Source organism: Amia ocellicauda, chromosome 7 (assembly GCF_036373705.1).
Source record: "Amia ocellicauda isolate fAmiCal2 chromosome 7, fAmiCal2.hap1, whole genome shotgun sequence".
Lineage (NCBI taxonomy): Eukaryota > Metazoa > Chordata > Actinopteri > Amiiformes > Amiidae > Amia > Amia ocellicauda.
In genome coordinates, this window is record NC_089856.1 from 370613 (window position 1) to 393016 (window position 22404).

Genomic DNA, 22404 nt, shown 5'->3' on the forward strand with positions numbered 1-22404 from the left:
GAGCCCCTCCCTGGGCGAGGGCTCTGGGCTGCTGTCGCTGCCCTGGGAGCTGCTGGCGCGGGTGGCGTCCCTGCTGCCGGCACGCTGCGTGGTGTCGGTGTTGCCCCACGTGTGCCAGGCGCTGGCCGGCCTGGGGGAGGACAGTGCCGCATGGAGGCTCCGCGCCCAGAGGCTCACGCACGGCCGGCCCTTCCCCCTGCTGCCCCGGGACGACTTCCACTGGCCGGCCGCATGCATGGAGATGGAGGATCTGATCGGACACTGGGCGGGACAGGGGGAGGGAGAGGGAGCTGTGGGGGCAGAGAGAGCAGCAGAGGGAGCTGAGGGTGCTCGGCAGAGAGAGGGAGAGGGAGGAGTGCAGAGAGAAGGAGACGGAGGAGTACAGAGAGAGGGAGAGGGGGATAGGGAGGCAGCTGCAGGTGCAGTGAGAGGGGCACAGGGCGCTGAGGGGGAGAGAGAAGGAGATGCAGAGGGAGAGAGGGAGAGAGAGGTAGAGGCAGAGGGAATGGTGGAGTTGGGGGGGACAGTCCCTCAGCACTACTCCCTGACGGGGGGGCACTTCGCTTCGGTGGACGCCGTGCTGCTGTTGGAGGGGGGCACTCTGTGTGCCTCGGGGGGGCGCGACCGCAACGTCAACCTGTGGGACTTGCGGCAGCTGGGTGGCCCGGGGGGGGTGGGAGGGGCGCTGGTGCGCACGCTGGGCTCGGACCCGGGCGGCTCGCACCGCGGCTGGGTGTGGAGTCTGGCCGGGAACGGCAGCCGGCTCTGCTCTGGCTCCTTCGACAGCACCGTGCGGCTCTGGGACCTGGGCGCGGGGGGGGTCAGCGCCGGGGAGGTCAGAGGTCGTGCCGCTGTGATCTGCCTGGCCTGCCTGCCCGACGTGCTGGTGGCCGGGTCCTACGACAAGAAGGTGACCATCTACGACCCCAGAGGTCAGTCCCTCACAGGGGCCACTGCGGTCAGTTTCTCCCTCACAGGGGCCACTGCGGACAGTGCTGTGGTCTGAGTGTTGTGTGCTGTGGTTTATTGTGCAGTTTGTCGTGTTTGACTGTGTTGTGTGCGTCTTGTTGCCATAGCATCCGACCCGCTGGTGAAGAGCCTGCGTCTCCATGGTAACGCCGTGCTGTGCGTCGCCGCAGACGACCGCTACATCCTGTCTGGGAGTGAGGACCGCACCCTGGCCGTGTTCGACCGCCGGGCTGGCAGACTGCTGCACAAGATACAGGTACCCGCCCCTGACCCCGCCCCTCGACCCCTGACCCCGACACAGTGAGAGACTGTTGCACAAGATACAGGTACCCGCCCCTGACCCCTGACCCCTGACCCTGACACTGAGAGAGTGCTGTACAAGATACAGGTACCCAACCCCTGACCCCTGACCCTGACACACTGAGAGACTGCTGTACAAGATATAGGTACCCGACCCCTGACCCTGACACACTGAAAGACTGCTGTACAAGATATAGGTACCCGACCCCTGACCCTGACACACTGAGAGACTGCTGCACAAGATACATGTACCCAACCCCTGACCCCTGACCCTGACACTGAGAGACTGCTGCACAAGACACAGTTAGCCTAACCTCTGACACAGTGAGAGACAATGCCCGAGGCACACTGACACCCGTCTCTCTCCCCAGCTGAGCTCATACCTGCTGTCCCTGAGCTACGGGCGTGAGGGGGCGGAGCTATGGGCAGGGGATAACCAGGGTCAGCTGCACGCTTTCTCCCCATCCTGCGGCTCCTTCCTGCCCCTGGGGCAGTTCTCTGTGGGGCACCGCGCCCTCGTCACCGGCGTGCACAGCTCCCCCGGCGCTCTGTACACCTGCTCCACCGACCGCACTGTCAAGGCAGGGCCTGTCTGTCTCTCCGTTCGTCCGTCTATCTCTCTGTCTGTCTGTCTGTTTGTCACTCTGTCTCTCTGACGGCTCTGTCTCTCTCTCCTCCTGTCTGTCTCTCTGTCCCTGTCTATCTCTCTCTCTCTCCCTGTTTGTCTCTCTGGTATGAGCCTTGCCAATGTATATCACACCCTCTCTCACTCTCTCTCTCTCTCTCTCTCTCGCAGGTGCACCTCCCCTGTGCCCCCCCCAGGACACTGTGCACACTACAGCACCACAATGTTATAAATGGGGTAACTCCTCCTGCTCTCCCCTCTTCTCTCTCCTCTTCTCTCTCCACCTCTCCTCCTGTCTCCTCTCATTGTCAATGTGGAGGATGTCAGTTCAGTCTCTCTCTCACATTCAAATTGACAGTGTGCTTTATTGGCATGACAAGAAAGCTCCAGTATTGCCAGAGCTTTTCAAACAGCAGCACATCGTACTGAACGAGTGAATGGAAACCACCCGGGGACGCAGGTCGGAACATAATATAATTAGAAAATACATAAATTAATACATTGGAGGGAAACTAATCACAGATAGCCAACAATAAAGTGAAACAATGATCAATCAGTTGTGTGTGTGTGCGGTCTGTCTGTCTGCAGTCTGTCACAGTCAGAGACCTGCCCGTACTCTGGAGATATGTCTCCCTTGGCTCTGCTGTGTTTAAGTCTCTCTCTCTCTCTCTCTCTCTCTCTCTCTCTCTCTCTCTCTCTCTCTCCAGCTCAGTGTGGAGGGAGGGATGCTGGCGGCCGCTTCGGGGGACATGTCAGTGGAGGTGTGGAAGGTGGAGGAGTGAACGAGGGGCTGAGATGCAGAAAAGAAGGGATGAGCTCCAGATGAGAGAAGCCAGTTTCAGTCCTTTATTCTTCAGCTCTAAAACTCAACTAATTGCCATTCCTGTCCTGTGACGCCAGGCAGCCACTTCTCCGTGCCGCTGGTCTCGTATAACTGTGTCTAGCACTCTGGCCGGCCCCTTGGGGCCACTCCTACCCCAGCCCTGGTCTGGAGACAGCCGGCACTGCGGTACTGACCCATTCCTGCAGTCCAGTCCCCTGCTGAAGACACACTAAGGGCTCATTCATACCAGAGGTTTGTTTCGTACTCAGTGTGGTTCGGTTCGTTTGGAGAAGAGTGTGAACACATTTCGATTGGCAAACGAACCGAACTGAACTGAGACACCGATATGACTGCTACAGTTTGTTTACATATTGGACCCATATATGGTTTGGTTGTATCAGATGACTGTCACATGTGTTAGACTACTGCATGTAGTGACTTTATTGCCGTCATATAGATTTGTTATTGTACGCGTTATGTGGCCATTTCTTATTTGCACTAATCATGTAAAATGTAAATATCCGGTGTTTTATTAATACAAAACTAACCAAGCTCCCTGTTTATTGCAATGTGATCTGAGTCCTGAGAAAACACAGAAGTGAACCACGAAAACGAACCCGAGTTTGTTTCCAAACGAACTGAGCACGTCTACACAAGGCCAGTGTGAGCGGCTGCACACTGATACATTGTTTCACAGCAAACGAACCGAACCGATTTGGTTTCACAGGAACCCAGTGTGAACAGGGGGTCAGAGACTGATTTCTCAGAGGAACTCATCCCAGTTCAATGTTTACAGAACCATCAGATCTGATCAGTTGAGGCATGAAGGTGTGGCTTATGAACCCTGCCGGACTGACTGGGAAACACCGAGGGGCTCCTGCAGCTGAACACAGACTGAACACACACACACACAGAGTGAATGCACACGCACATACTGAATACACAACACACAAACACAACACGCAGACTCAACTGAACACACACACACTCTTTAAGAACATAAGAAAGTTTACAATCGAGAGGAGGCCATTCGACCCATCGTACTCGTTTGGTGTCCATTAATAACTAAGTGATCAAGGATCCTATCCAGTCTGTTTTTGAATGTTCCCAAATCGTCTCTTCAGCCACATCGCTGGGGAGTTTGTTCAGATTGTGACGCCTCTCTGTGTGAAGAAGTGTCTCCTGTTTTCTGTCTCGAATGCCTTGAAGCCCAATTTCCATTTGTGTCCCCGGCTGCGTGTGTCCCTGCTGATCTGGAAAAGCTCCTCTGATTTGATGTGGTCGATGCCTTTCATGATTTTGAAGACTTGGATCAAGTCCCCACGTAGTCTCCTCTGTTCCAGGGTGAAAAGGTTCAGTTCCTCAGTCTCTCAGTAGGACTTTCCCTTCAGACCTGGAATAAGTCTGGTTGCTCTCCTCTGAACTGCCTCTAGAGCAGCGATATCTTTCTTGAAGTGTGGAGCCCAGAACTGTCCACAGTATCCAGATGAGCTCTAACTAGTGCATTGTACAGTCTGAACATCACTGCCCTTGTTCTCAATTCTACACTTTTGACAATATACCCTAGCATCCTCTTTGCCTTTTTTATTGCTTCCCCACATTGTTTGGATGGAGAAAGTGAGGAGTCCACGTAGACTCCTAGGTCTTTCTCATGCGTTACTTCATCTAGTTCTATTCCTCCCATAGTGTAATTATAGTGGACATTTTTGTTACCTGCATGTAATACCTTGCACTTGTCCACATTGAATTTCATCTGCCAGGTGTCGCCCACAACTGAATATTATCTAAGTCCCTTTGAATAGCCTGTGCTGCCCAGTCAGTCAAATGTGACAAGTTTGCTAACTATCCCAGAGTCCAGATCATTAATATAGATTAGAAAAAGCAAAGGCCCTAGTACTGATCCCTGTGGAACTCCACTAACAACCTCACTCCAGTTAGAAGTGACTCCTCTAATCGACACCCTCTGTTTCCTAGACATCAACCAGTTCATAATCCATCTACTTACATTACCCTGAATGCCTACAGCTTCCAATCTGAGGATCATTCTTTGGTGTGGAACCTTATCAAAAGCTTTTTGAAAATCTAAGTATATCATATCATATGCTTTCACATGATCTACAGCTGCAGTTGCATGTTCAAAAAATTCTAATAAATTAGTAAGACATGATCTGCCTCGTCTAAACCTATGTTGACTATCTCCAAGAATATGGTTTTCATTAAGATGCTCCTCTAATTTCTGTCTAATAATTTTTTCCAACATTTTACAAGTGATGCAGGTGAGACTGATTGGTCTGTAATTTCCTGGCTCAGTTTTGTCCTCTTTCTTGTGGATTGGGATGACATTTGCTGTCTTCAGGTCAGTTGGCACATCCCCTGTTCTAAGTGTCATTTGGAATATTTGACTTAGCGACCTATACATAATTTCCCTCATTTCTTCGTTTCTCTTTCACACACACACACACACACACGCACACACACACTCTCTGCCTCTCACATACATACAAACATACACACAGACTCTCACTCACACAACACATTGATGTTTACACTCACAACACACAGACGATACACAGTCACGCACACGCGCACACATGTTGTGCAGGGGAGGAGCAGGCCACGGGCCACAGTGATGTTTCTGTGTAATGCAGTCCTGTTGTAAATACCTGATTCATTAGTACATGGCTGTAATAAATAAGTTTGTGTTACAGGTCTGTGTCCCTGTGTTTCCCTGAACGTTGTTTACACGCTGCTGTATGTAAACAGTGGAGACTCCAGCACTGCTATCATCCCAGAGACGTTTATTGTACATTCAACAACAACAACAACAGCAGCAGCAGCACAGACAGACAGTGGCTCCAGTGTGTGTGTGTTGTGAGAGTGTGTGAGTGAGTGTGTGTGTGTTGTGTTTAAGTGTGAGTGAGAGAGTGTGTGTTGTGTATGAGAGTGAGAGAGTGTGTGTGTGTTGTGTGTGAGTGTGAGAGTGAGAGAGTGTGTCTGGTAGGAGGCCTGGAGGAGGATTATGGGGTCTAGGGTTTGAGAGCTGCCAGGGAGGAGTACATTGTCCGTGGTTTTGTGGTGTCCGGGGGTTTGAGAGCCTACAGGAGCACACAGGGCTTCTTGTCCTTGAAGGGATTTGCCGAGGCAGGAACACCGCTGAGCAGGGCGTCACTGCGGCTGTGCTGCTGGCAGAACTGCACCAGGTCCCTGCCTGTGACCGACACCTGTGACACACACACAAAATGAACTGCACCAGGTCTTCCCTGTGACCAACACTTGTAACATGCACACACACACACACACGTAGTAATGTTGAGACACACAGACACACAATTACACACACCCAATGAACTGCACCAGCTCAATGCCTGTGACCGACATCTACCACACACACACATTGAGTTGAGTTTGTTGTGCTGATGGGGGGGTACCTGCATCCTGTCCAGCCCGGCCTCCACTCTGAGCTGCTCCACAGCCCTGCGCGCCTGAGCCACACTGACACTGCTGCACACCTTCCCAGACATCGCCTGAGAGAGGGAGAAAGAGAGAGATGGAGAGAGGAGGTGGGGTGAAGTGGGGTGGGAGAGGGGTGAGATAACACCCTGCAGACGGACAGACAGACTGACACCAGTTGCAGTATTCAATTACCATGTGATCTTTCACCCTTAACTGCGTGAGCAGTGCCCTGGTCTGCCTGATTGTATCTCTGTCTGCCTGTCTGTCTGATTTTGTCTGTCTGTCTGTCTTTCAGTCTTTCTGTCTGTGTGACTGTATGTCTGCCTGACTGTATCTCTCTTGAAGTGTGTTCTGGGCACCACACTTCAAGAAAGATATCGCTGCTCTAGAGGCAGTTCAGAGGAGAGCAACCAGACTTATTCCAGGTCTGAAGGGAAAGTCCTACTGAGAGACTGAGGACCTGAACCTTTTCACCCTGGAACAGAGGAGACTACGTGGGGACTTGATCCAAGTCTTCAAAATCATGAAAGGCATCGACCACATCAAACCAGAGGAGCTTTTCCAGATCAGCAGGGACACACGCACCCAGGGACACACATGGAAATTGGGCTACAAGGCATTCAAGACAGAAAACAGGAGACACTTCTTCACACAGAGAGGCGTCACAATCTGAACAAACTCCCCAGCGATGTGGCTGAAGAGACAATTTGGGAACATTCAGAAACAGACTGGATAGGATCCTTGATCACTTAGTTATTAATGGACAGCAAACGAGCACGATGGGGCGAATGGGCTCCTCTCGATTGGACACTTTCTTATGTTCTTATGTTCTTCTTATGTATGTCTGTCTGTCCCTGTCCAGTCTATGTTCCCAGCTCCTGCTTTCTCCTTTCACACTGAACGGGAAGACTCAGTTCTCAGTTCTCATTTGGTGCCAAAATGTCCAGTTCTTAATTCCAGATTCCTGTGCCTGTCCTCACACTGAGTTTGAGTGTTTATGTAGCAAAGTTTACCGTAACATGATGACGCCTTTTTTGGACAGCTCAGTACAACAACCACACATACACACACATAATTGATTACAGCTGTGCGACACTCTTATACTCACAGCATCACAGCATCACTCTGTCCTTGCATTGTAAATATCAAACTGCTCCACTGACTCACCTGTCTGTGTCTCACGAAGGAACCGAAGAAACCCCCTTCCGACCGTCTTCACGATTATTATTATTATTATTATTATTATTATTATTATTATTATTATTATTATTATTATTATTATTATTTCCAACTTGATTATTGATGATGTGTATTAAAGAGTGAAGGAGACAGCAGTAGCTGGTTCAGTGTTGTGCAGGGTGAGTGGTCTCTCAGGCTGTTTGTGTTTGCTGGCAGCTGACTACAGGGAATGGGATCTTTACATTCAAAATGCCTCTGATTTAAACACCAACTCCCCCAAACACACACACACAGACAGGGCTTCAAAGCCCCTGTGATGTCGGCGCCTCTGAGCGGAAATGTCACGGAGTCACACAGAGCGGCCATCAGGCACAGCGTGGCCCTTGAGGGTCGGGGGCAAAGACTGTGAAGGGCAAAAGTGATTATTTAAACACACCTTTTACTTATTTAGGGGTCTCCCTCTATATCTATCAATAATATAATATTAATAATTACATCAACAATAATAATAATAATTATTATTATGATAATAATACGTGTTTCTGAGGATGGATGGATAATAATAATACATGTTTCTGTGTCGTGTCTTTAAATCTGACCGGTTTAGGGACAGACAGACGCTACAGCAGAGCGGGAGGCGGTGACACTAAAGGCGCAGCTGCGTGTCCGCCACACGCGTCCGCTCGGTCTGTGCTCTCCGGCAGCCCGTAGATGACGTCAGCAGTCGGGTAGCTGTCGGGCTTGTCCGGGAGTGGCACTGCGCCTGCGCTGAGAGACCCGGCAGCGCGGCGGCCCCGTACGGACAGGTGAGCTGCCGAAACGCGGCGTTTCGGTCCGTGTGTGTGAAATGGACCGGCACACATCGGCACACTGCTCGCGGTTCTGCGGCGAGTGTGCGAGTTCAGCAATACCGCGATGGGGCCTCAGCGTTAACATGTGCTGTGGCTAATAATACAAATATTATAATGATGATGATGATTGTTCAGCGTAAATACTTTTATTTGGATCTTTTCGTCAGGTTTCGATTCTTCTGACTGTAATGTCTGTATTCAGTGAAGGGGAATTTAAAAACATACTCCTGAACACGGCAGCCAGATACACTATTCGCTACTTAAAAACAGTTAAAGATTATTTAAAAAATAGTTCGGTACTTTCATAGCTACATTTATTTGTCAATGTATAGACATTCCCCTGACTGGACTGGACTGGACTATACTGGACTGTAGAGTCACTGACTGGACTGGACTGCAGAGTCACTGACTGGACTGGACTGTAGAGTCACTGACTGGACTGCAGAGTCACTGACTGGACTGGACTGGACTGTAGAGTCACTGACTGGACTGGACTGGACTGTAGAGTCACTGACTGGACTGGACTGCAGAGTCACTGACTGGACTGGACTGGACTGGACTGGACTGGACTGTAGAGTCACTGACTGGACTGGACTGGACTGAACTGCAGAGTCACTGACTGGACTGAACTGCAGAGTCACTGACTGGACTGGACTGTAGAGTCACTGACTGGACTGCAGAGTCACTGACTGGACTGGACTGGACTGTAGAGTCACTGACTGGACTGGATTGCTGTAGAGTCACTGACTGGACTGGACTGAACTGCAGAGTCACTGACTGGACTGGACTGGACTGGACTGCAGAGTCACTGACTGGACTGGACTGCAGAGTCACTGACTGGACTGGACTGTAGAGTCACTGACTGGACTGCAGAGTCACTGACTGGACTGGACTGGACTGTAGAGTCACTGACTGGACTGGACTGGACTGTAGAGTCACTGACTGGACTGGACTGCAGAGTCACTGACTGGACTGGACTGTAGAGTCACTGACTGGACTGGACTGGACTGCAGAGTCACTGACTGGACTGGACTGCAGAGTCACTGACTGGACTGGACTGCAGAGTCACTGACTGGACTGGACTGTAGAGTCACTGACTGGACTGCAGAGTCACTGACTGGACTGGACTGGACTGTAGAGTCACTGACTGGACTGGACTGGACTGTAGAGTCACTGACTGGACTGGACTGCAGAGTCACTGACTGGACTGGACTGGACTGGACTGGACTGTAGAGTCACTGACTGGACTGGACTGAACTGCAGAGTCACTGACTGGACTGAACTGCAGAGTCACTGACTGGACTGGACTGTAGAGTCACTGACTGGACTGCAGAGTCACTGACTGGACTGGACTGGACTGTAGAGTCACTGACTGGACTGGATTGCTGTAGAGTCACTGACTGGACTGGACTGAACTGCAGAGTCACTGATTGGACTGGACTGGACTGGACTGCAGAGTCACTGACTGGACTGGACTGCAGAGTCACTGACTGGACTGGACTGTAGAGTCACTGACTGGACTGCAGAGTCACTGACTGGACTGGACTGGACTGCAGAGTCACTGACTGGACTGGACTGGACTGTAGAGTCACTGACTGGACTGGATTGCTGTAGAGTCACTGACTGGACTGGATTGCTGTAGAGTCACTGACTGGACTGGACTGGACTGTAGAGTCACTGACTGGACTGGACTGCAGAGTCACTGACTGGACTGGACTGTAGAGTCACTGACTGGACTGGATTGCTGTAGAGTCACTGACTGGACTGGACTGTAGAGTCACTGACTGGACTGGACTGCTGTAGAGTCACTGACTGGACTGGACTGTAGAGTCACTGACTGGACTGGACTGGACTGCTGTAGAGTCACTGACTGGACTGGACTGGACTGGACTGTAGAGTCACTGACTGGACTGAACTGGACTGTAGAGTCAGTGACTGAACTGGACTGGACTGCTGTAGAGTCACTGACTGGACTGGACTGGACTGGACTGTAGAGTCACTGACTGGACTGGACTGCAGAGTCAGTGACTGGACTGGACTGGACTGGAGGCGCTGGGTGTTTTGTGCTGCTGTTGTACTGACTGACAGTCTGGACTCCCGTGTCGTCCTCAGTGCTGGTTTGTGTCCCTCTCTTCTTCAGACCAGAGGCATTGTCTCCTGATTGGCTACATGCAGCTCTGATTGGTCCAGTGGAGATGGCGGAACATGCCCCCTCTGTGGCCCTGGATGCCGTGCTTAAGGAGAGCTCCGCCCTGCCTGAGGGTACCCCAAAGATCAAAGGTTACGAGTTCAACCTGGGGGTGGATCACCGGGCCCTGCTGCAGTCCTACATGCACACGGGTTTCCAGGCCACCAGCTTCGCACAGGCGGTGCTGGAAATCAACAACATGGTGAGAGGGAGGGAGAGGGAGAGGGAGAGGGAGAGGGAGAGGGAAAGAAGTACAGAGATGCTCATGGACATTCCTCTCTCTCAGATAGAGAAGCGCCTGGAGCTGCCGGGGGAGTTGGAGGAGAGTGAGGTGACCTCTGACCTCGGCCCCCCCCGCTCGGGCTGTACCATCTTCCTGGGCTTCACCTCCAATCTGATCAGCTCCGGAGTCCGAGAGAGCATCCGCTACCTCGCCGAGCACAGGATGGTATGACCTTCTGTCCTGTGTGCCCTGTGTGTCTCCTCTCATGCTCCACGCAATCTCTCTCTCTCTCTCAGTCTCTGTGGATCATGGCACAGTCGTGTATCTTCAGTATCCTGTATGCAGGGATGGCAGGGTTACTTTTAAAAAGTATTCCGTTAGAGAATACTGATGACCTTGTTTTGAAAATCATCAGTTAGCTAATCCAATACATTACTCCAAGTGCATAACGTAATCAGAATACTTCTTTATTAAAAGAACAAATGCAGTTGAGTTCAAGAAGTGAATCACAATGTACACATTCTCAAATGGATGACAGATTGAAATTGTTTATTTTTATCCACAGTACAAACAATTAAAATGGTAATTTTGCATCAGTTGAATTTTCTTGCGTATTTATATTTTGCACATGTAGTAGTGGATGCACTTTTAAACAAGCGAAACTGCATTTTGATACCCTTTACATTTTTACAAACCGACATAAATCAGACATCAATAATGCCTTCATGTCACAGAAGTGCGTTCTGCGTCACTGTAATGCAGGCGTCGGTTTCAGTTTTCTAATCACTGATATCAAGAAACATGTTCTTGAAAACTTAAAGAGGTGCCTTCTCTGTAAACTGTACGTGCGTTTAATGCTTATAAAGACTACACTTTATTGTGTTCTATCTGTGGAGATACACGGATCAAGCAACTTGCTATAATAAAGGGGGTTTAAATGCCATGTCTTGTTATCCATGAGAATGGCAGTCACCGGTTTCAATTCAGCGGCACCAAAAACACACCTGAAATCAACGCAGGCGGGATTGTTACGCATCAACAAGGAGGGATGTTGTTGTGCAAAACCCGTCTGACACGAGGAACTGTAGCGGAAATAGTTTTCACAATCCTGTAACCTGACTGCGTAAGCCACTACTTGTATCCATTATCCCAGCCCTGCCTGTGTCTTCCGACCCCCTCCTCAGCAAGACACGCAGAGAGACGGTACAGGGTGGACGTGTTTGTCTGTCAGGGTGTAGATATGATCAGGACTCTGACTCGGGTCACTGTGTGGAGAGGCAGGTCAGGATCCACAGGCTGCTGCTCACACAGACGAACCAATGCAAACCCCGAGCGTCTGAAATGGGGTCTGCGTCAACCCCACATACTCTGTGTACTGCAGTATCTCCTGCATGTCGTTTGGGTCGGGCAGGGGTGGAAGGAGTGGGTCTCCAGTGAGGCTTCCTGTGGGATTCCTCAGCGTGGAATTGAAAGTGTTTATTTTGCGCTCGGAAAGCTGCGCCGCTGTCAGACAAGTTGTGCTTCATGTTCAGTTATTATAATGTGCGATTATCCGGTGTGTCCAGCCTGGTGTCTGTCCTGTCTGTCTCCTCTCATGTTCCACACTCTCTCTCTCTCTCAGGTGGACGTGATCGTGACCACTGCGGGGGGGGTGGAGGAGGACCTGATCAAGTGTCTGGCCCCCACTTACCTGGGGGAGTTCAGCCTGCCAGGCAGGGAGCTGCGACAGAGGGGCATCAACAGGTCTGTCACCTGGACTGACGGCATTCTGTAACTGACCCGTCTGTCTGACTCGTCCCATTTACATGCCCTGTGCTGAACGCTGTGCTGAACCTGTCCCTCAGGATTGGGAATCTGTTGGTGCCCAATGACAATTACTGCCATTTCGAGGAGTGGCTGATGCCCATCCTGGACCAGATGGTGCTGGAACAGAAGACTGAGGTGAGACAGACTGCCCCCCCGCCTCTCTCCTCCACCAAGCCTCACTTCCTTCCTTTCTCCTCACTCTCTCTCTCTCTCTCTCTCTCTCAGGGCACACACTGGACTCCATCTAAGATGATCCATCGACTTGGCAAGGAGATCAACAACCCAGAGTCCGTGTACTACTGGGCGTACAAGGTGAGCCTGACCCTGACACACCGACGTGCTGACACATTGACACACTGAAACACTGACTGACTCACTGACACACTCACGTTGAGACACTGGGACACTGTGTGTCTGTCTGGTGCAGAACAAAATCCCTGTGTTCAGCCCGGCCCTGACGGACGGCTCTCTTGGCGACATGATCTACTTCCACTCCTACAAGAACCCAGGACTGCAGCTGGACATTGTGGAGGGTACGTCTGCCGGTGTCTGCCGGTGTCTGCCGGTGTCTGCCGGTGTCTGCCGGTGTCTGCCGCTGTGTTGTTGACAGTGTTGTGTTGTGCAGATATCCGGGGGATGAACAGTCAGGCTGTGTTTGCGCGGCGCACCGGGATGATTATTCTGGGAGGAGGACTGGTCAAGCACCACATCGCCAATGCCAACCTCATGGTAACCCTGACCCCTGACCTCACCACACTGTCATTCTTTACGGGGGCCCTGCCTGCTGTCATCTCACCCCCTCCCTCCCTCTCTCTCCCCTCCGCAGAGGAACGGCGCTGACTTTGCGGTGTTTGTCAACACCGGGCAGGAGTTTGATGGCTCAGACTCGGGCGCCCGGCCAGACGAGGCCGTGTCCTGGGGCAAGATCCGCCTGGATGCCAAGCCGGTTAAGGTAACGACAACGTTGCCACACACACTGTTGCCGCACACACTGTCACTGTACACACAGATGTGTTGATCTGCTGCTGATAGGCGGTGAATGGTGTCAGTGTAAGCGGTGTCCACCGGCTTGGGCTGCTCACCGGCTCTCTGTGCTGCAGGTCTACGCGGACGCCACGCTGGTCTTCCCGCTGCTGGTGGCGGAGACGTTCGCTCGGCACGCTGACCGGCTGACCGCGGCCGGCAAGAAGGACTGAGCGCTCCGTCCCCGTCTCTACGCACCAGAGATATCGCCGCCGCAGCTGGGGAGAGGACTGACACTGCTGCACGTTCATTTAGGGCTTTATGTTTTTTTAAACGCGTGTGTATTTCGACACACACACACACGTCCGTAGGGGTGTGTGAATATAGGAATGGACAGGGTGGCAGAGGTGCGGACCCAGCGGCGCTGCAGGCTTCTCCCAGAGAGGAACAGCGTCCCACTGCGTTGTTATCCTCGTCTCCTGTGGGACTCTCTCTGGGCGGGCAGCGGTGCTTTTAATAGTCATAAAGTAGCAGAGTTTGCAGAACGGAGTAAAAATCAACTAAACCTTTTGTTTGAGCTTTGAAGGAGCTTCAGACTCGGACTGGAGGGGCCCATGTCTGAATACTCCTGCAGCGTTGTCTCTGGAGCCGGGGTCACTTATTTAAAATCACACAGGCGGGCCATTTTTATTGGCACTGATCTACATTTTTGTATATAGGAATATATAGAGTGTATTTGAGACAAAGACAAGGCCGAGTTGTTCGTGCAGTGGCAGGCTTGAGGAAGGTCCTGATGGTTCTGGGCTCGGTGTGGCCGGGGAGCCACACGGTTTCCAGCCCCCACTTCAGTACTTTTACCCAGAACACGCGTCCGTGTTGCTATAACGTCCTCTGTGGTTGTTGGTTCGCCTCCCTTATTGCATGCCTTGGGTTAAAGTGTGTGGAAGTGAAGCGCTGGGTCTAAACGCTGGTGTTCTGCAGAGGGAGGGGAATCGTTGGGGGTCTGGGGTTGGCTGGGGCCATTCATTCTGTTGTGAAAATAAATTGATTTTAAAGGAGAGAGTTGTTTGACTATTAAATGTGTTTTGTCAATCTGTCTGGAAGGTTTTGCTGTAATAAAAGTACTGTCAGACAGACGTCACCCCCGTTGTTTTTGAAGAGTGCAAACGCAGGGACAGCCACGCGGCTCGGTGCTCGGGTGCGACCGTATCAATTCATAAGATCTGTGTGAGCCACGACCTGCGCAGCCCAGAGAGGAGCACCCTCAGACAGCGGGTTCGCTGACTCACCGCACAGACACACTGACAGCGACCCACAAACACACGATCAGAGTAAACCACAGAATTTCAGCACAAACACAACCTATTGGGAAACACAAGCACAGTAAACTGCAGTGCTATCGGGCCCTAAAAATACTGTTTTATTTGGTGTAGTATTTTACATTTCATAAATAAAAACAATTCAATTTTTTAATACTTATGATTAAAATCTTTAAAAATCAATTCTTAAAATCACTTAAAAAATTTTAAATCTTTCTGATTTTAACAAAAAACAAAACAATTAACTTCAAAATAAACGTGCCCAAAACAACAAAACAAATGTGATTAAAGCAAAAACTGCTCACCAACATAAAAGTCAAATACATTGAAAATAACTGAAAATGCATTGGACAAAATAAAGAAACAATTAAAAAGGTAAAAATAAAAAACAAACAAAAAAGGTCCAATGCATTTAAAATTAAATCCAAAACGGTCAATGTATTTGACAAAAGAATATAACAAAACTAAACCAAAAAAACCCTAAACAATTAGTGGTTTAAAAGCAACTAAATATTTAAAAACAATTAAGATTCCTTTTTAAAATCGTTTTAAAAACAATCATCCATAAATTAATTAAAAGAACTTGGACGCGGGCTCCAGCAGGGGGAACTAACCGTCCCCGGAGGTGGGTCCCATCATGGGATCTTGAGCTCCCCCAGATCTTGTATGTGCCAGTTCTTATAGGCTTCCTCCTTGCCCCTCTGATGGACCTCCAGATTGACGTAGTCCCTTACGAACACCATGCCCCTCCGCGCGATGACAATCGGGTCCAGCTCCTGCTTATTGAATAGACAGATGTTCCGTCCCTCCCACAGTGCCTGCTTCACTGCGCAGACGACACGCCACCAGCACCTCAGGGTGGATGATGATATTCCCCTGGCCGGACCGTACAGGATCTGCTGGGCGGTCGCCCGCGCAGGAACGGCAAACCTGTGGAGGAACGGAGAAAACAGGAGCCAGACCCTGTGGGCGTAGGGGCACTCACTAAAAATGTGAGCCTCCGTCTCCTTCCCCAGGCAACCCTTATAGGGGCAGGTGTCATAAGGAGCTATGCCCCTTCTGTGCATGAACACTTGGGTGGGGAGACACCGACTCACAGCCATCCAGGAGACATCTTTCTGCGTATTCGTGAGGCAAACGTGCGTAGCGTTAGCCCAGATAAACCGGCAGGTTTCGGGAGGGAAATCTTCTATCCGGCTGGTCTCCTGGGTAGATCTCATCTGGCTACAGATGGTCTTATAATCCCAGGAGGCCAGCACGACTTTATGGAGGCCTACTTCGAGCGCAAAGGCTCGGAGCGCCCTGTAGAACGGCGGGGGATCCCACGAGTGCGGCCTGGTGTTATCCATGGTGCAGAGGCCGAATGGTCTCAGGCTGCTGGCAAAATAGAAGCGGTTCATGAAACTCACTTTCTTGCCAGCAGCCTGGATGTTCTTGACCACATAGGCCAGCCCCTATCGGGCCCTAAAAAGACACGACACAGTGGCAGAATACCTGAAAACCAACCTCGAAACATCGAGACGGGCAGAGATGGCTGCCCAGAGAGGAGTGTCTCCCTGCCGAGACAGAGCGGCACTTTATTATAAAATGTAAAAATATAAACGTATATGAACACATATTTCCCCCAAGATAACGGAGCTCTATAAGAATTGTCCAGACACGTAATGCCAATAAACTCTTGACGTGAATTGTGCACCCGTTTCATTCTGGGGTGAAATCTGCAGCACGGACCCGTCTGAGCAGATGCATGCTGGTCACTGTGATGTCATTGCTGACCTGGCAACAGGTGATATGGGAAGGGACAGCGTGGCTGTGCTCTGTGATGTAATCGCTGACTCGGCTACAATGGGTGAATGAGAGAATGGAGAGAGGGAAGAAAATATAGAAGTGCATTATCTGAATTTGTTTTCTTTAATATGTATGTAGGTAGGTAGCAGTGGCCACACTGAGTCTAATCAATGTATACCAGTGGCGGCACCAGTGACTTCTCTGGTTTTAAACCCCCTACCAAGAACTGGGTCTGAGCTCATGATCGCTGTGCTTGTTCACGAGTTGAACTGGTTTGATTAGTGTTTACGTACGATTACAGTGTACATTGTCCTGGTCTGTGCTCGGCCGCTCGTGGAAGGATGTGCTTTGCTTTGTCTGTGTCTCAGATTGAAGATGAGGGTGTCTTGTAATTTTTAAGAGTTAAGCATCATTAAAGATTCGTCATGTTTAGCTCATCTGCTCTGTTGTTACAGATATCAAAAATGTCAACCCTCCAAAAAAACAAAAAGTGATGCATTTACTCCCATTTCATAGGACTGTTTAAAATTAGTATAGAGGTGCACAACTGTTGTATCTGGGCTTTTATGACATGTTGTTGGTTGTATCTGTGATTAATTTGATGCCGAATCCCTGATCAGGAACGCAGTCCACACTCGTCACTGTTCTCCGGGGGAGTAAGGTGTGCGCTATGTGTCTGCTCTTCACATGCTTTCCAGGAAGGCATTGTGTCATAGCAGCAGGGACGGCCGGTGCTGTAGACACATTCAGTTGTAAGAGAACATGTATTCCTTGAAGACTCACTATTGTAGTTTTGATCTTTACATGATCTTATAGTTGTTATCTTTATTGTCTTTCTTCACTACTTACGAATACAATCTTTTTTTTTTTTTCAGCATGTCCATTTCCTGATTTATTCTACAGACTTTAAATAATAAATTCACAGGTGCAGTTGTTCCTGTAGTCTCCACTAGGTGGCAAACTTTCCCTACAAAGCTGAAACGTAGTAAAGACATCAGCCAGGGCTTTTGGGTAAACAAAACAATGTTTCATGAAACTAAGGAGAAAGGGTTACAGACACGCACACACAGGCACAAACACGCACACACACAGACACACGCACACACAGACAGACACGCACTCATGCACACATAGATAGATATACACACGTACACAGACACACACACGCACACACCACAGGCAAAATCAAAGAGGGGGTGGGGTAGCATTATATGTCAAAAATGACATTGAGGCAGAAGAAGTCAAATTAGATATCAGTAATGAAACAGAATCTTTGTGGGTGAAACTTTTGGACAAGAGATCTGGAGGATTAGCAGTAGGAGTGTTACAGAGCACCCAACTCAGATATTCAGCAAGATGCTGCATTGTACAGTGTAATCAGGACTGCATGTAGCAAGGATGTGGCTGTTATAATGGAGGATTTCAATTTCCCAAACATAGACAAACAAAGACCAGTGGGGACTACAGAAGCAGAAATAGAAATGGTTGAGATGGTAAATTACTGCTTTCTAACTCAATTTGTCAGGGAACCAACCAAAGAGAGCATGCATTGACTTGATCTTTTCAAATGACCAAGACAGAGTCAGAGGGACACTAGTTAGAGAACCAATGGCAAACTGTGATCACAACATGGTTAGCTTTGAGGCATTCTTTCAAAAAACAAGGACCAAGTCTAAAACAATGGTCCAAAATTTTAGAAAAGCCTCGCCTGCTTTCTCTTCTTTTTTTCACGAACAGAAAAACGCGTATGTGTTAAGTTACTGTTTGACTGATAACTAAGCTAATTTCACTAGATTTGAATTTAAATCAGCGCATGATCAGATCGTGCATTAAAAAGTGCAGTTTTCTGTTGTCAGAGCGCGCATGCGCTCTCTCTCTTTCTTAAACACAAGTGTGTGTACCCAGGTCGTTGCCAATGCTGTGGCTTGAGTGGATGGTAAAAATGGAGGGTAAAATGATGCCAGGAGGAGCTGAAAATGTCAGGTTAAGAAAAAGAAAGGCATTGGAGGATGATGCAGCCAAATGTGCCAAACTGACAGATGTGTTTTCAAGACGACAAACGAGCACACAGGAACTGGCAACTCGAGGTAAAGTGACTATAGCAGGGGCGTCGCTAGACTTCAGGTTTAGGGGGGCTAAAGCCCCGAATGGGGGGTGGGTTAATGCCGTTATGGTAAATAATCGGAGTACAAATATTATTTTGCAATTGGATCAAAAGACCCGGGGCTAGTACTAAAAGACTTTTCTCAGATTTTGCTTGTCTTGACCCTAAAAACTATTTGTGTACCTCGACCACTGTTTCCCGGATTCTCCATACCAGCCTTATCGTTGCCCTCTGCTTGCCTCATCGACCTCGCCTTCGGATCCTCGTTGAAATTGCTGGTTGCTGGTATTGACCCTCGCCTGTCCCTGGACTCCGTTACTCCGCACCTGGGTTTCTCTCATTCAATCTGCTATGTTACACATACCTATCTTCAAGAAAGGGGACAAAACTGAGCCAGGAAATTACAGGCCAATCAGTCTCACCTGCATCACTTGTAAAATGTTGGAGAAAATGATTAGACAGAAAATAGAGGAGTATCTTAATGAAAACCATATTCTTGGAGATAGTCAACATGGGTTTAGATGAGGCAGATCATGTCTTACTAATTTATTAGAATTTTTTGAACATGCAACTGCATCTGTAGATCATGTGAAAGCATATGATATGATATACTTAGATTTTCAAAAAGCTTTTGATAAGGTTCCACACCAAAGACTGATCCTCAGATTGGAAGCTGCAGGCATTCAGGGTAATGTAAGTAGATGGATTATGAACTGGTTGATGTCTAGGAAACAGAGAGTGTCGATTAGAGGAGTCACTTCTAACTGGAGTGAGGTTGTTAGTGGAGTTCCACAGGGATCAGTACTAGGGCCTGTGCTTTTTCTAATCTATATTAATGATCTGGACTCTGGGATAGTTAGCAAACTTGTCACATTTGCAGATGATATTAAAATAGGTGACTCAGCAGATACAATCTCGGCAGCACAGGCTATTCAGAGGGACTTAGATAATATTCAGTTGTGGGCCGACACCTGGAAATTCAATGTGGACAAGTGCAAGGTAATACATGCAGGTAACAAAAATGTCTACTATAATTACACTATGGGAGGAATAGAACTGGATGAAGTAACATAGCACTGTGGAGTAGTGGTTAGGGCTCTGGACTCATAACTGGGTTCAATTCCTGGGTGGGGCAGTGCTGTTGTACCCTTGAGCAAGGTGCTTCACTTAGATTGCTCCAGTAAAATACCCAGCTGTATAAATGGGTACAAATGTAAATTGACCCGGAATAAAAGTGTCTGCTAAATGACAAATAATGTAATGTAATGTAACACATGAGAAAGACCTAGGAGTCTACGTGGACTCCTCACTTTCTCCATCCACACAATGTGGGGAAGCAATAAAAAATAGAACACGGTCTTCTAACAATCATGAATTTAACTGGTCGTTGCTGTTGCCGTTTGCCCTGAATGTGGTAGCTATGCTAATTTGTGCAAGTTTGAATGAATCATCATATTTAAATATACAAATCGTTTATTCCACAGCGTATGTTGCAGGAAATACACAATCTAATCAAGGAGCTGTATCAATTAATCTGTACAAAAATTACTATTGAGATAAAAGACGCTTATTCTCATCCTCATCCATGGTAGCCTGCTAAAACATTTAGATTAAAAAGCAAGGGAACAGGCAGAGATTAATGTTGCAATTAACGCAATGTAATGACTACTGCATTGATGAAGGCCTAATTGTATCCTAATTGTATTGGAATGTATTTCTTCCCAGATATGTATTTTTTCTTGTTTTTACCAATAAACTTTATATTTGTAGCTTTTAAAAGCTTTTAATATTTTAATATATAACCTGATTTACAGTAGTGTATAACTGGGTGCCACAGCATCATTAAAGCTACCTTCTAAAATTACACTTATAATGAGATATAGACTGTAGCATTGAGGACATTCAGTAGCTTGTAAGAGTTACATGAGAGTATCAGGAAAGTGGCGAAAATGTAGCTGATTGGATCATTACTGTCTCTGATCACAAGAATGTAGGTTGTCCGTTCTGATTAATAGAAGATCTGCTGATAACGTTGAATTCAATGTAAGATCAATTAATGCCTGTGAATTGAAAATGAAGCAGTTTTGCTAAGGGTCAAACATAGCGCATTAACTATCTTTTCTAGAACATCTGGACACTATATTTTGAATATTGTGCCATTTCCATTGTATTTAAAAAATGAAAAGTTGAAATCACTGAATATATTGAATCATGTTTTTGTTTATGCTTTTTATTATTGTTAATATTACAATTTGATCTCAATCAAAGGAGCTTCTCTTTCTCTAGTGGCTGCTCGTCCTGTTTGCCTGCCCTGCTCATCAGCCTGGCTGTTGCCCTCAATCTGCTCACTCGCCTCCGTTATGCTCTTCGCTTTCTTTTGTCTTTTGTTCTTATGTGAATTTTCTACCCGCCCTACTGAGGAGCAAGGTCCGTCCATTTGAGGTTTTCCCACAGTGTCTTGTGTTTTAACCCTTGCTCCTCGTTGTAGCCAAGCATGGTCCAATATGTCGTCAACTTCAATACGCCTTGCGACGTCGGGGTTAAGCATGCGGCATATGAGGTCTTTACAGTCTGGCGCCAGATGTTTAGTTTTGGGGAAATCCGCTCGGCGCGCCCTTTGCATTTGAACCATCTTTTTAATGTTCGAGTCATCGTAGGGCATGCATCCACACACCATGATGAACAGCACCACACCCATATTCCAGACGTCACCCAGTTTGGGGTTGTACGGGATGCCTTCCAAAACCTCGGGTGCCTCATACGCACGTGTCCCGCAGAATGTTTTACTCAACTGTATTTCATCCTCCTCATAGGCACACCTCCTGCTAAAACCAAAATCCGAAACCTTTAGGTTCAAATCTTTGTCCAGGAGCAGATTCTCGCATTTCAGATCTCTATGGACTATGTCCTGGTCATGGAGGTACTTAATGGCCAACGACAATTGGCAAAATAGATCTCTGGAGAAGTCTTCGGCCAAAGCCCCGTGGACCATTATATAGTCCATCAAGTCTCCCTGGACACAAAGCTCCATGATCATGTAGACTTTTCCAAAAACAGTTTCAAAAATGTCGAAAGTCTTTACGATGTTGGGGTGGTGGACGATTGGAAGGATATTCAGCTCTCGAGGAAGAAACTTTTCCAAGATGTCTGTAGGCGTTTTTTTTTGGTTGAGGATTTTGACCGCAACATGGGTCTTCAGGCAGGCAGAGTAAGCTGATTTGACTTTGGCATAAGATCCCTGTCCTAAAGTTCTGCCTAGCTTGTAGCCTTTTTTCCACAGCACCATGGCGTCCAACGTGGCAAAATGTCCCCGCGGTTTTATTTCCAGTCCCGATTTTGACTTCTCCAAAGACATTTCAGTACTTCACTACATTTAATTATGAAGACAATCAGTAGTGGATGACGTATTTCAGTTTGCCCTGCGGTGACGTTGCATTCTGCATTATTTCGTCATAGTGAGTCTAAGTTCTCAGGTTTCACGCATTGAGGCTCCATCTCACGCACAGTCGCTAAAATCTCACGAATTCACCAAACATATTCTGTTGCATTGTCGGGTTAAGTAATCCTCTCGATTAACAATTATCGGTGACTGTTGGCACTCATTTAAACTAATATTGGGATTTCCCAGAACACGGCATAATAGTGTTCTGATTAATCGCGATCTGTCTAACATAGTCAGAAACTCAGTCTTGAAGAATGTCCCTGTGTGTATAATCATTCATACCCAATTCAATACAAACTACACAGAAGTGTGATGGTGATGTAAATCAACATTAAAACTGAAAACATACAAATAAAAGTTTTATTACATCC

At 48.2% G+C, this 22404-nt stretch overlaps 4 protein-coding genes across 6 annotated transcripts; 2 read left to right on the forward strand and 2 right to left on the reverse strand.

The window, feature by feature from the left end:
• Position 1: 1 nt before the first annotated feature.
• Positions 2–5424, forward strand: fbxw9 (F-box and WD repeat domain containing 9; the record flags this gene model as incomplete). Its single annotated transcript, XM_066709311.1, has 5 exons — positions 2–932; positions 1077–1225; positions 1641–1850; positions 2066–2131; positions 2602–5424. Coding segments are annotated over 5 exons (1431 nt in total), but the record flags the coding sequence as incomplete, so codon positions are not given.
• A 388-nt stretch (positions 5425–5812) lies between these two features.
• Positions 5813–6238, reverse strand: LOC136754003 (guanine nucleotide-binding protein G(I)/G(S)/G(O) subunit gamma-7-like). Its single transcript, XM_066710373.1, has 2 exons — positions 6146–6238; positions 5813–5938 (listed from the first exon to the last, which is right to left on the reverse strand). The coding sequence occupies exons 1-2, from the start codon at positions 6236–6238 to the stop codon at positions 5813–5815; spliced, it is 219 nt and encodes a 72-aa protein (XP_066566470.1).
• Positions 6239–8047: 1809 nt separating this feature from the next.
• On the forward strand, positions 8048–14438 carry dhps (deoxyhypusine synthase). 3 transcript variants are annotated; one of them, XM_066707725.1, is made up of 10 exons: positions 8048–8155; positions 10341–10590; positions 10675–10836; positions 12233–12354; positions 12456–12552; positions 12643–12729; positions 12845–12950; positions 13043–13146; positions 13244–13369; positions 13518–14438. In XM_066707725.1, the coding sequence occupies exons 2-10, from the start codon at positions 10396–10398 to the stop codon at positions 13611–13613; spliced, it is 1095 nt and encodes a 364-aa protein (XP_066563822.1). In that variant the 5' UTR covers positions 8048–8155; positions 10341–10395; the 3' UTR covers positions 13614–14438. The 3 variants fall into 3 exon arrangements, with proteins under 3 accessions (XP_066563822.1, XP_066563825.1, XP_066563823.1); XM_066707728.1 differs by having other exon boundaries at positions 8079–8155; positions 10313–10590; XM_066707726.1 differs by lacking the exon at positions 8048–8155 and having other exon boundaries at positions 9844–10590.
• LOC136753331 (testis-specific serine/threonine-protein kinase 1-like) lies at positions 14341–22385 on the reverse strand. Its single transcript, XM_066709334.1, has 2 exons — positions 21062–22385; positions 14341–14355 (listed from the first exon to the last, which is right to left on the reverse strand). The coding sequence occupies exons 1-2, from the start codon at positions 21944–21946 to the stop codon at positions 14341–14343; spliced, it is 900 nt and encodes a 299-aa protein (XP_066565431.1). The 5' UTR covers positions 21947–22385.
• Between the last annotated feature and the right edge of the window lie 19 nt (positions 22386–22404).